The sequence below is a fragment of the Lipotes vexillifer genome, unplaced genomic scaffold, assembly GCF_000442215.2.
Source record: "Lipotes vexillifer unplaced genomic scaffold, Lipotes_vexillifer_v1.1 scaffold1201, whole genome shotgun sequence".
Classification (NCBI taxonomy): Eukaryota; Metazoa; Chordata; class Mammalia; order Artiodactyla; family Lipotidae; genus Lipotes; species Lipotes vexillifer.
Window position 1 is genome coordinate 1,442,796 of NW_006783542.1, and position 13,843 is coordinate 1,456,638.

The 13,843-nt window shown below is 59.0% G+C and overlaps 1 protein-coding gene across 2 annotated transcripts in view; it reads right to left on the minus strand.

Annotated features, from left to right (window-relative positions):
* Positions 1-5,639: 5,639 nt before the first annotated feature.
* CSRP1 (cysteine and glycine rich protein 1) overlaps positions 5,640-13,843 on the minus strand; it is a 22,543-nt gene continuing 14,339 nt past the window's right edge. The window contains exons 4-7 of one of the 2 annotated variants that reach the window (XM_007456143.1): positions 9,039-9,207; positions 8,128-8,257; positions 6,159-6,252; positions 5,640-5,716 (exon numbers count right to left, since the gene is read on the minus strand). In XM_007456143.1, the coding sequence (XP_007456205.1) occupies positions 5,640-5,716; positions 6,159-6,252; positions 8,128-8,257; positions 9,039-9,207 (470 nt within the window). The remainder of the gene's footprint in view (positions 5,717-6,158; positions 6,253-8,127; positions 8,258-9,038; positions 9,208-13,843) is intronic. The other variant, XM_007456144.1, reaches the window with a different exon arrangement.

Sequence of the window (13,843 nt, forward strand, 5' to 3'; positions counted from 1 at the left end):
AAAGACCCTCGGCCCCGCTTCCTTTGGGTCATTTGGGTTTGGCAGACCACAGGGCCCTACGAGCATGCAAATCCTGCAAGGGAGAAACTCACCTGCGTCCAGAGGTGAGCACCTACGTGCAGGAAGTGGGGTGCTAGGGACCCTGGGGAACGGGATTGGGGGGCGTCCGCTTCTCGGCCTACTGCAAGGCGCCACCTGCAAGGTACGGCCCCTCCCCACAGCCCCCTCCTCCTCTGGGGCCCCCACGTTACCAAGCAAGGGCTTGTGTGCCTACAGCACAGAAGACCAAATTCTGACAGCTGGTGTTTGCTGCAAAGTAAGGATTTACTAGCAGGGCGCCAAGCAAGGAGAACGGGTAGCTCATGCTCCAGACATGAAGGCTTTCAGGCAAGGGTTTTTAAAGACAGTGTGAGGGGAGAGGGTTATGGGATGTCTGATCTGCTCCTGGACCTTCTGGTTGGTTGGTGGTGAGGTAACAGGGTGATATTTCGGGAATCTCAACCATCAACCTTCTGGTTCCAATCTGTCTGGGGTCTACATCCTTGTGGTCAGCATGTAGCCACCGTCCTCCAGCAGGTGGGGGTCTTAGATTCTGCAGAACGACTCAAAGATTCTTACCTACATCCCTTCAGGAGGAACTAGGAGGCCTGTGATCTTGTCCTGATCATTAACTGTTGAGCCTGCTCTTTGGAACTCAGAGAAGGCCCCAGAGACCAAAACCTTTTTCTGCAAACAAGAAACGGGGGGGCCTCCCTGGTGGCGCAGTGGTTGGGAGTCCGCCTGCCGATGCAGGGGATACGGGTTCGTGCCCCGGTCTGGGAGGATCCCACATGCCGCGTAGCGGCTAGGCCCGTGAGCCGCGTGGCGGCTGGGCCTGTGAGCCGTGGCCGCTGAGCTTGCGCGTCCGGCAACGGGAAAGGCCACGACAGTGAGAGGCCCACATATCGCAAAAAAAAAACCCTTGAGGAGGAACTAGGCCTCTTTTATTGCTGAACTAGTATCATTACTTTTCTTGCTTAACTGCATTTCTTTTCTTTCTGCATTCCCTCTCTTCCCTAGTTAGTAACTGCTTGAGTCTGCTCTTTGAAACTCAGGGAAGCCCTAAGAGACTAAAGCCTTTTCTTACAAGCAAGAAACGGGGGACATGGAGGGGCTTTTGTACCCGGGAAGGTCCTGCAGGGTCCTGCTTGGTTTCAATCCCCGCCCCCCCTTTACTTTGACACTCCTCAATCCTGAGGGGTGGGATAAGAAAGGGAATAAGGTTTTGGGTAGAGAGATTAATCATGAACTCGGCAGGGGGACTCGGTTTTAGGGGAACTGGGTTTCACTCACTGCAGGTGGGCTTCCACCCCCCTCCTCCCCTGCTGCCCGCCCCACGCTGACCTTAGGGGCTTCCTGGCCAGCCACCGGCCTCTGGGTACAGCCTTCTGTTTTTACCCAGTTTCACTCCCAGGAGGTGCATCCGCCCCCTCCGCACCATGGCTACTCTGGATGACTGGTGTTCCTGAACTTGACAGCTAGTGTAGGAGCCTGGCAGATGGCCTTGTGCTGGGGCGCCAGGGGCCCCCGAGCTACCAGCAGAGGGCAGCCTGTTCCCAGCTATGGGGCCCAGATGTCCCATCCCGGCCACTCCTGTGGGCCCTCCCAGAGCAGCCAGTGGTCGGATGATCTGTTTGTGAAACCATCCATCCTCCCTGATGCAGAAACCCTCAGGGAGAACGTCCAGTTGGCCACATCCTGGGCTGGACATAGAGATGTTATCAAGATGATGGAGCCCTTGCCCCACCGGGAGCTCACCTTGCACTTACCTACAGCTCTATAGCACTGACTGGTGTATACCAATCTTGTATGTTTAGGGCCCATTCCCAGAGTCAGGGAAGGAGTCCATCAAGGCCACTCTTGGATCTGGTCATACGGACACGATGCACAGACTTGCTGTTGTTAAAGCAGCTGCTTATTGTTGTCTTGTGAATTCACATTGTGGGCAGGGAAGCCCAGCCCCAAAGCATGCGACAGGCACATCCCTCAGATGAAGGACACTGCAAGCTCTCAGATGAGCTCATTTAGAAAAAGTTTGCTCTTCCGTGGACTTGGCTGAGGTGACCCACCGGACACTAAAGGTTGTGTCCCCGCAGAATTCATATGTTGAAATCCTAACCCCCAAGGTGATGGTATTAGGAGATGGAGCCTTTGGGAGGTGATTAGGGCTTGAGGAAGGAGCCCTCGTGAGTGGGATTAGTGCCCTCATAAAAGCCAGCGAGCCCCCTCACCCCCTTGTGAGGTACACATGTGAGGACGCAGCAGAAAGACGGCCGTCTATGAACCAGGGGGTGGGTTCTCCCCAGACACTGAATCTGCCAGCACCTTGATCTTGGACTCCCAGCCTCCAGAACAGTGAGAAATAAACTTCTGCTGTTTATAAACCACTTAACTTATGGTATTTTGTTAGCCTGAACTGACCAAGGCAGAAATGGGTGCAGGAAGTAGGCTGCTGCTGTAACAGACACCTACAAACGTGGAAATGGCTTTGGAGCTGGGTGATGGGTAGAGGCTGGAGGGGTTTGGAAATGTCTGCTAGAAAAAACCTACATTGTTGTGAACAGACCCTTAGAGGGGATTCTGGTGAGAGCTCAGAAAGAAGAGAGTTGGAGAGAAAGCCTGAGTTGTCTCAGGGAATAAGGAGGAAGTAATTCTGAGCAGAATGTTGTAGAAATGTGGATGACAAAGGCCATTCTGATGACAGAAATGAGGGGTGTTTTATTGGAAAGGAGACAAGGGGGACCCTTGTTAAAAAGTAGCAAAGAATGTGGCTCGAGCGTGTTCAGACTCTGGTGTTTTGTGGAAGGTAGAACTTGAGAGCAATGGTATTTAGCCAAGGAGAGCTCTGAGCAAACTGTGGAAGGACCAGCCTGGCTCCTCCCAGGAAATGGAAACGCAAGAGGAGAGAAGAGCCTGGAGGCTGGCCTCGCACGGAGCACACAGGAAGCAGACCTTAAAGATATGGACATTCCCAGCCTACCCTACTTGCAGAAACAGTGCACTCAGGGTGCGGCTGAGTGACCTACGATAAGGTTAGGACAAGTCAGCCCCTCAAGGAAGCCGAATGCTGTTCCCCAGGACAATGGGGGGATGGCCCAGGAGGTGACTCAGAGACCAGGGCCGCCACTCCCATCACAAGAGCGTGAGGGCAAGGGGCTTCCCTGGTGGCTCAGTGGTTAAGAATCCGCCTGCCAATGCAGCGGACAGGGGTTCAATCCCTGGTCCGGGAAGATCCCACATGCCGCAGAGCAACTAAGCCCTCGCGCCACAACTACTGAGCCCACGCTCTAGAGCCCGTGAGCCACAGCTACTGAGCCCACGTGCCACAACTACTGAAGCCCGCGCGCCTAGAGCCCATGCTCCTCAACAAGAGAAGCCACCGCAATGAGAAGCCCAAGCCCCGCAACTAAGAGTAGCCCCCGCTCGCCGCAACTAGAGAAAGCCCGCGCGCAGCAACGAAGACCCAACGCAGCCAAAAATAAATAAATAAGTAAATAAATTTAAAATAAAAGAACTAATAATGTTTTAAAAAAAAGACTTCCATTTTTAAAAACAAGTGCGAGGGCCACCCCCACCCCAGGGTTCCGGTGAGGGGGCCACCAGGAGCCGCCCCACCACGGTGGGGCCAGAGGGCCGAGGACTGGTCTCGAGGTTCGTGGTCTAGTGGAACTTGCCCCATTCGGTTTAGGAATTACTCGGTTCTGCCACTCCTTTCTTCTTTCCTGTTTCTCCCTATTGGAACGGGAATGTCTGTCCTCTGTGTGTCCCACCTTTGTGCCTTGGAAGCACAGGACACATATTATTCACAGATTCACAGCTGAAAAGGAATTTGCCTCAGGCCTGGGGTTTCTCCCACGTCCAGTGTACGCGACACCACGTGAGACTTTAAGTCTCTGGAAGGAGAGTTAAGACTTTGGGGCTATTGTGAATTTTGCATGTGAAAAGGACATGAATTTGGGGGACCAAATGCTATTGACTGAATGCTGTCCTCCCCACCCCTCATAGTCATGTGTTGAAACCTGATCCCCAGGTAATGGTATTTGGAGGTGGGTCCTCTGGGAGGTGATCAGGTCGGGAGGGTGGAGCCCCCATGAGTGGGATTAGCGACCCCTGGAAACTCTCTCCAGCTCCTCCCGCCACGGGGCGGGGTGGGGGGGGGGAGGGGGACACAGTGAGAAGACGGCCATCTGTGAGCCAGGCAGCAGGCCCTGCCCCACGACAGAGCTTGGACCTGATCTCGGACTCCCAGCCCTCACTCCACTGCCTGCCTCCTGGGCAGAAGTGAGCTTTCTGGATTTGACATGCACATTCCTCTGGCTGAGTTTCCCTCTCACTCTGCGACTTTCCAAGCTGGGAAAAGTTCTCAGCACAGTTTGGGGGCCTTGCTGAGCCCCTCAAATTCCAAGCCCACACAGTTCCCACCCCCAGATGTGGCAGCAGGATTGGGTTGGTCGGGTCACTCCGGAACAGCGGGTTCAGTTACAACGGACGCTAGGGAGGAAGCAGCCCCAGCACAGCAGGAAGCGGCCGCAGCAGGAGGCCCACCAGACCTCCTGCTAACTTTCCGTTGCTCCCATCAAGTCCCCTCCCAGCCCCACGGGGGTCCAGAGCAGGACAGGGCGCCAGAGTTCTGTTCTGACAGCTTTATTGGACGGGTGCGGAATCAGCTTGAATAGAGCCCGCGCTGCAGCCCACGGTCCAGAGGGCAGCCCCACTCCGTCCCCAGGGGGCAGCGGGGCCTGGCCCCCCCCCCTGCTGCTCTGGACCTGGGGGCCTGGAAGGGGTGGGTGGCGTGCCCAGAGAGGGGTCGCTGGAGAAGGCTGGGGGCAGGGGAAGGGTGTCCAGGTGAAGACAGGCCGTGTGTACCTCCCTCCACGTCTGAGGGTCAGGCAGGCGTGCTAAGGACAGAGCCCCGGCCTCAGGACCCGGGGCTGGGGGCAGAGTTATGCACCCTCAGGTTTGGGCCTCTGACAGTGCAGTGATGTTGGAGTGTTTCATTAGGGTCCCCGTCCCACAGGGAGCACGACCCTGGGGAGGCCAGACCACATCCTGACTCTGGGGCCCTTAGGCCTGGCTCGCTCTCCACCCGAGTGGGGAGACACCTGCCCCCAGTCTCAAAGGCAACAGGCCAAGCGGGGCAGGTGGCCCCTGTGGTGTGCACCTGCCTGCGTGTCCCCCAGGAACTCCCAAGCTGGGACTCCCCAGGCCGGCTCTGAGGGACTCCAGGGAGCCCCTCTCCCCGACAAGAAGCACAGCCTTTCCCACCCCACCCGGTCCCGCTCCCCGCCCGCTGGGCTCCACTGATGACAGACATGCAGCTAAGAGGCTGAGGACAGGGGTCTGCAGGGTGGGGCGGGGCCAGGGGGAGACCCAGAGCCCCAAGGCCTCCTGCTAGTGATGGGCAGCAGGTCCCAGGCGGAGGGAGCGCCTTGGAGGGGTGCGGCCTCCTGCAGACGCCCGAAGCAAAGGGAGCCAGACACCCCAGTTCAAGTCCTTAGTGACGCGTGCAGGCCTGAAGGGAGGATGAATCGTGGAGGTCGTGAGGCTGCCAGGAAGGGGTGGTGATGAGAAGCACAGGCGTGGGCACGCGACGGGCAGGCTCACTCAGAGTGGACCAGAGCCCCAGCTCCCTGCCCAAAGCCGAAGCCCTTGGGCCCGAAGTTTTTAGCATAGCATCCTGCAGAGAGAGCAGAGGGGTGAGGACGCCCCCGGCCACACCTCCCAGCCCTCCCACAACCGCAGCGCCTGGCCGGGCCCCTGGAGCAGCGAAGCCCACCAGGCTGCCCCCTCCCTGTCAACTCCAACAGCGAGGAGGTCCCTGGCTCCACGGTGTGGCCATTCCCCTGCGTCTGAAATCCCGGGAGAAGCGTCATCTGCTGTCAGAGCTCTGGGCCGGGAGCCTGGAGCCCAGGCTCTGCCTCAGCCTGCCCCGATCTGCCCGTGACTCTGGCCAAGTCACTTCCTCCGCCGGGCTCCCCCTCAGCACTAACGGGAAAGGGTCTCACTAGACGCTCTGGAATGGACTCCGAGGCCCGGAAGGGGCCGGCATCTAGCAAGGCCTTCGGCCCTCTGCCCCTCAGACCCCCAGGAAGGGAAGACGTGGGGGAGGGACAACCCACCTTTGCAGTAAATCTCGCCATCCTTGTCAGCCAGGGTGGTGGACTCGAGGCCTTTGCCGCACTTAGCGCACCGGAAGCAGGACTTATGCCAGGACTGGGGAGGGAAGGAAGCAGTTAGTACTGACCCCAGCCGTTCCCCTAGACATGATAAAAGCACTCGTGAAGGCCGACCAGCCCGCTGCTGGAGGGACCCTAACCCCACCTCCTGGAGAAAGCGCTGGGTGGGCAGGGGCAGCAGGCCAGGGGTGGGACCACCGCTAAGGCAGCCGCTCCCCAGCTCCCACCGTCAGGGCCGGCCCAGCCTCATCTGGACCATCCTGCCCGGGACCACTGGAGCACCTGCCTCTACCCCCAGCACCTCCAGGTGCACGGCCTCCTCACTCCTCACGGGGAGACCACTGCCGCCCTCGCAGCCGTATGTGAGGACCAGACAGACGCAGCCGGATGTGAGGACCATACAGACGCAGCCTGGCCACAGGGCAGGCTTTCATGATCCGCCAGGCCTCTGGATCCTAGAACAGGTGCCTGGTTTGCCCAAAGGCCGTCACCGCGGCAGGAGGGGTGGCGCAGCTGGGCAGGGGCCTGGCACAGAGGAGGCGCCCGGCACCACTGGAAGGAGAAAGGGTCCACGAGCTGCGCTGAACTCGCAGGGAAAGGCAAGGAGCCTCGTGCTCCTACGAGGAGCTCAGAGGCAGCACAGCCAACAGCCTCCCCAGGGAAGGTGGCCTGGGTCTGCACCCCTGGCGGGAGCCTGCCAAACCCGGATCAGCTGCCAGCTCCGGCAGCGCAGCCAAGCGGGCTGACAGCTCTGCAGAACCGGGAAAGCCAGAGGCCGGCAGCAGCAGACGGGACAAAACAAGGCCTTTTAAGGGCAAAGAGACTCCCTCGAATGGCTGCCCGTGCCTGGGGTGGAGATGAGAAAGGAAACTGCGTGCCCTCCGGCTTCCTGGCAGCCAGACCCGCGCACGTTGCCTCCTGCCTCCAGACCCCGGCCCCCCCAGCCCCCCAGCAGGCACCAGTGCTGGATCTAGACTTGTCCTACGTGTGAGTTCCCTGTCTACCCCCCCGGCCCCTCCTCAAGGTTGAAAAGCTTCGGAGGCCAAGACGCAGGTCCAGAGAAGCTGCAGACAGGCTCCAGGCCCCGTGGCTGCACAGCTGACCGTGTGAGCCTGGCCGAGCCTCGTGTGAAGGTCCAGAAACCCCCACCGGGCACCCATCCTGAATATGCCCCTTCAGTGGTCCCCGACTGCTGGTCCCAGGCTGCAAATCCTGACCCCTGCCCACAGCCTCTCTGAGGGAGGGGACCCCACTGTGTTTTGGTGACCCGGGCAGCTACTATCAGAATACCGAGGGGGAAGGGCAGGCGAGGCAGTTAGAAAAGATCCCAGGAGGCTGTGGTAGGCCTGAACCTTGGGAAGCTCTGCCCTGCGGGGACGTGGGTGGGTTTCTGAGTCCACATCCTCTGAAACAGGATGTATGTGGATTTTCAAGTGGTTCTTAACATTTCTGGCTCACAAACCTTTTTGAAAATCTGACGAATGCTATGGATCGTCTTCCCAGGGAGAGACAGGATCCCACAAAAGTTTGCATATTCTTTTCAGGGCTTGTGTCCACGCACCCTGAGAAGTCTGCGGCCCCTGATTCTAGAGATACCCATAGATTGGCAGCTCCCTAGGAAGTGTCCGTAGGCGCTTAAAAATCAGTTCCACCAGGGGTGAGGCTGTTACTCTCAAGCGGGGAGGGATTCAGCCCCCTGGAGACCAGAAGCCACAGGGGACAAGCAAGCACGGGGACAAAGGTTTCCCCTTCACGGTGGGCTTTGAAACGAAGGGAGGGAGTTGCAGCCCACGGCTTGGGCTGGCTGAGCAGAGCTAGGGTCTCACTCGCAGAGCTCCGGAAGCCACGCTTCAGGAAGGGGCCTGGCCGGCCCGCATCCCCACACCTCCCGCTGGCCCAGCAGCCGCCTTACCTTCCCAGCACCAATCACCTTCTCAGCGGCGTAGACAGCCTGGCTGCACCGCGGGCAGCACTCAGAGCCGCCGATCTTCTGGGCAAACTTGGCCGCATTGGGGTTGGTGGTGGGCCTGTGGCTGGGGCCCCTGCGTGGGGAAGGACGTGCGGTGACATGACATACAGGCAGCAGTACGGGCGGGGGTCTGGCACCGTGTGGGCACCACCCCGCCTCCACCTGGCCCAGCCTGTTACAAGGCCGCAGCTGCCTGGTCCTGTAGGGTCACCTCCCACTTTACAGATGGACACACCAGGGGCGGGCACTCAGACTTCGCTCAGCCCCCCAGTTAAAACATTGGAGTCACAGAACACCTCGTTTGCTAGGAACTGCCCTCCTCTGCCCCTCACTCCTTCGGCCTGCCGGTTATGAGAGTCCTTCCAGGAGAAATCTGTTGACCAGTCACCCCCACTGGGGCAGTGACCTTGGCCGAAATGTGGGAACTCATCCATCACTTCCATGCATCCCCCCAACGCCCAGGGCCAAGGAGCTGGCAGGCTGACCACCAGCACCTCCACTCACAGCAGGTCAGTGGTCAGTGGGTGCTGGGGACCTAGTGACACCCCGTGATTCCGGGGAAGGGAACTGACGCCCCCATGAGCAGGGGTGCAAGCTGGTCCGGCTCGGACACTCACTGGCTGTAGGGCCCCCAGCAAGTCACCGAGACCGGCTGGGTTTTCTCATCCGTGGAAAGAAGAGACGGGACCCAGGGATTCTTAGGGCCCCTCCCAGCTCTGACACCCATGACACTTGGGGCTGCGGCTCCGCCGTATAGGGAAGAGCCTGGCCTGTTTCATTCCCTGCTGGGCCCCGCTCCTCTGACTGGCCTGACACACAGTAGGTGCTCCTACACCTGGGAGGGGCGTACTCACTCCTCGTGCTTGATGCCGAGCGACTCCCCCTTGTCCATGCTCAGCGTGCCCGCGCCCTGCCCGTAGCCGTAGCCCTTGGGCCCATACTTCTTGCCATAGCAGGATTTGCAGTAAATCTCCTCGCCGTGCACGGCCACAGTGGTGCTGTCCAGATTCTTCTTGCAGACCACTGCAGAGGAAAGAGGGTTACGGGGAGTCGGTTCGCTGCAAGCACCCCGAGAGCCGAAGCTCCCTGGGACTCTGCACACGTAATATCCCGATCTTTCAGGAGCCTGGTGACAGGGGTCAGGATGGCCAGGGACCTGGGAGGAGAGAGGAGGGGTCTAAGGATGCTGGCCGAGCCGCCCCCCACCAGGAACCACATGGGTCTTCCTTGGTCCTCTGCACCCTCAGAAGTCCCCGGGTTCAGAAGCCGAGAACTTAGACTGACCCCAAGCCCCAGGAAGCCTGCTGGACCTTCACTCTGCCCTTGACAGAGCGATCATGTGTCCCGACAGAAGAGGAAGCCCTACAGGCTTGGGGGCAGGGGTGCCGGGGAAGTGATGCTCCCAGAGGGGAAGGGCAATATTTATTAAGCACCTGGCATGGCGGGCTTTGAAATGAGATACAGGTTGTGCTCAACACGTCAGCAAGATCTGCAATTTCTAATCTCAGAATCACTTTGCCACGGGAGAGACTGAGGTCAGATGCTGGGAAGAATTTCCCGACTCCAAGGTTAAGAGACTGGAATGGGATAAACTGGAAAGCCTGCGGGCCGCCTGTATCTTCCTGTGGATCTCAGAGCAGGGCTGTGTCCAGCGACCCAGAGTAAAACAGTTCGGAGCCCAGGGTCATGTAGAGTCAGATGCCTAGAGCCCAATCTCTCTCCCCGGCCCTTCCCAGCCCACGTGTCCACAGCTAGATGCAGATGACAGCCTCCCCCCAAAAGGTGGCTGTGAGAATTAAATGAGCCCTCACCCGGGGAGTACTTAGCACAGTACCCTGTGCACAGTAGGTCATCATAAACATCCGCTGCTCCTATAGTGTGATACAGAGTTAGTGCCATGGGAACACAAGGCGGGGGGCCAGGCCTCCAAATATCATCGGCTTCCAACCCCCAAGTCCTTCTCTCAAGAGACCCGACTTCCCCTGCTTCTTTAGGTCTTGGCCTATGATTCTAATAGGGTCCCACGAAGGTCCGCAGATTTGGGATTCAGTGCGTCCACCTGGACCACATCCTCAAACACGTGCTTCTGAAGATGGATTCCGGGGAAGCCCTGGAGGAGCCGGCCTCTCCCCCCTGCAAAGAGGTGCTCCGCTCAGCTCTGGCCAGCTTGCCAGCCCCTAGCTTCATTTATTTATTTTTCCCTGCTGTGTGGTTTATGGGATCTTAGTTCCCTGACCAGGCACTGAACCTGAGCCCTTGGCAGTAAAAGCACCACTAACCACTGGACCGCCAGGGAACTCCCAGCCATCCCCTTGCCTTTAAAGGCCGGCTCTCTGCCCCCAGGCCTCAGGTTGGAGATTTCAGACTAAATAAGGACCCTCTGGTCCTGCCCCTGAGATCCCCACGTCCTTACGGCACTCAGGCGACCCAAATATGGATCTTCCCACCGCCTCCCTAGGGCTTGGCTCCCCGGAACAGCAGGGGGTGGGGCTCCAACATTCCTTCTTGGGTGGGAAGTTGGCCTGGAATTGCTTCCCGTAAGACCCAAGCGAACCTGGAAATTCCAAGACCAGAGGGGAGGCAGAAAGTGAGACAGAACGGCGAGACAAACGGAGGTCTCCTCAGAGCGACCTTGCCAGCAGGAGACCCAGGGGCTCAGCCCAGAGGAGACTCCAGGGTCTACGACTGAGCCCTCCAGACGGCCCCCTGCCTGAGCCCCAGCCTCAATAGGGGGACACCCCGACCTCGCTGCCGCTTCCGCTCTGCCTTGTCCCAGAGGCCCTGGCCTCTGGCCTCCACCCCGGTCCAGTCTGGGCACCTGCAGACTCCTCCAGAAACTCCACTAAGGGGAATTTTGAAGGAAGGCCTAAATCAATTTCTACCAAACCATGTTAAGCAAAAACCAAACAAACAGAAAAACTTAATTACGGGCTGGTTGTGTGTATTTGCTGGGAAAATGTACTCCAGATGCCACAGGGTAGAGGCCGCCCCAGGTGAGAGGCCAGGGCCCCCTCACCCCACCCCAAGACAGACAGTAATTCTCTGTTTCTGGAAGGAAAACCAAGGCCCACAGAAAAGTTCCAGCTTATAGAGTCAGGCGAAGCAGGGCCCGGCTGGAGCACAGCCTCACCTCCAGGCCTGATTCTTCCCTGCCAGCCCAGAAGCCCTTTCAGGTGGGCCGGGCGAGGGACCACAGCCTGCAGGTGATGGATGCTGGTGCTGGGGGCGTGCAGGGCTCTGAGAGCGCGCCGGCGCTCAGGGTTCTGGGGAGTAGCCCAGTTCCAGCAGCTGCCACCTCGGGGAGAGGCCAGACCTGCTCTGCTTTCCCACAGGGCTGACCTGCCCCAGGTGGGAGCCGTTACAGCTCGGAGAAGCAGCAGCCTCGGGGCAGGTCCCTGCAGAGCCGAGCCCTCTCGCCTGCGGATGGGGACTGGCGGCCCCTCCTCAGACCACCAGGCTGTACCCTGCGGGCCGAGCCCAGGGAGGAGGCTGCTCTCCCCGACCGTCTAGGGCAGCGTCCTGCAGAGCCCAGGCCCCAGGAAAGGGATCGTGGATGCCAACCTGAGTAGGAACCAGAGGCAAGCACCAGGACGGTCAGAGGACCTTCTCTCGGGGACTCACCCAGGCCTGGCCAGCAAGGGGCTGAGGTCCCTGATGCCACCCAGGCCCACACCCTGCTGGCCTTGCTCTGCCTCTGGAGTGAAGGTCTCCTGATTCTGAGGGTGATTCTTCATTCTTGATTCCAGCTGGACACTTAGGCCCATGGCACTGAAAGAGAAGTGACCCTCCTCCCACTCGTAAACACACCTGCGCACCCGGTGCTGTTCTAGGCCCCGAGAATCAGCAGGTTGTGAAGATGCTCAGACTGGGGACATCCTCTAGCTCCATGCCCAGGAACTCGGCCGCAGCCGGAGACCCCAGAGACACAGGAGGCTGACCTGTAGCTGCTATAGTCCTGCAGCAGCCGCTGCACTCCACCCCTGCCCCAGACCTGCCTGTTCCTTCCTGTACCACCCCCCGCACCCCGCATTCCTGGCTTCCCTGGACCGCCCGGCCAGCGGCCACTCCTCCGCAGGCAGGCCTGCAGGCCTCCCCGCCCGGCTGGCCCGTTTCAGTCCGTGATTAAAGCAACATTTGAGGGCAGAGAGGGGTCCTTGGGGCCAGCAGTCTGGACCATCTCCCTGGCCAGAGCCAAAGCCTCTTATTCCCTCTGAAAAAACTAAGCAGCTCGCAAAGTCCTGAGTACAGAGAATCGTTGACTACACGACGATGACGCTGCTGGCCAGAGCCAAAGCCTCTTATTCCCTCTGAAAAAACTAAGCAGCTCGCAAAGTCCTGAGTACAGAGAATCGTTGACTCCACGACGATGACGCTGTTGGCGGCCTCCTCCCGGCTGGAGGCCAAAGGCCCCACCTAAGCTTGTTGGCCACTGGCAGCCCTTGATCAGTCTCTGCAGCCGGCCGGAGGGTGTGGCTGAATTGGGCGGGGCTTCTGGCTGCTCCGCCCACAGCAGGTGGGATCTGATGCTCATCCAGGGAGCAGGTGGCCCTTGGCCTGTCTGGACCCTGCTCTGGACCACGAGCTCCTGGAAGCAAGGCAGCCAAGCTCTCCCGACTCTGCTCTGTGAAGCCGAGGAAACAGGCCCAATTCCCAGACCTCCCAGACAGGCTGAGATGTCAGCTGCTGTTGAGGGGTCCTTGAGCCACACCAGGGCCGTGTGTGTGTGTGTGTGTGTGTGTGTGTGTGTGTGTGTGTGTGTGTGTGTGTGGTGTATGTGTGTGCATGTGTGTGTGGTGTGTGTACGTGAGCATGTGTGTATGTATGTGAGCATGCGTGTATGTGCATTGTGTGTGTGTGGTGTGCATGTGAGTGTGTGTATGTATGTGTGTGGTGTGTATGTGTGGTGCTGGTGTGTGTGTTGTGTATGTATGTGGGCATGTATGTGTGTGTGAGCATGTGTGTATGTATGTGTATGTGTGTGGTGTGTATGTGTGTATGTGTATGTGTGTGTAGTGTGTGGGTATGTGTGTGTGTGTGTGTCGGGGAGCTGCTATCATTTACTGAACACTCACAACTGCTCCAACTGCTTTGTTTGTTTTCCGAGCTCCTTCCCTGTTAATTCTCACACCCCCCCATCCCCCCGGCCGCCGTGAGGTAGGTGTTGTTATCCCCCCTGTAACAAGTAACCTGCCCATCACCATGCAGAGGACAAAAACAGAATTCACATCCAAACCCTGACCAACTGGTTCTGAAACCTAGAGCTTAACCCCACAATTCCCTGCCTCCTCCTCTGCCTGGGCTCAAGGAAAACGCAGGTCACCTCTTCTAACCCAGAACCTCGGCTCTGTCGCAATGAACCCCGTCACTCAGGAAAACGGGGAGGCTCCCTCCATCCGCCACTTCCTGGGCCGGGAGCTCTGAAAGGCTGCCCGGCCCAGGCCATGGCCAGTGCAGCACCGCGGCCTCTGCATGCCCTGCATCCCCCGGACCACCCGACAGCTCCCGGATGGATGGCGGCCACTGCCTGGCTTCCTGTTCATCCAGGCTGTGATTGCAGCAATGGGTCTGGGTCCAGCTGTCAGGACAATGTCCAAATTCCTCCAGCTCATCTTCCTCTTACCCCAGACTGTCAGGTGGGGATGGGAAGTGCGGGGCGGGG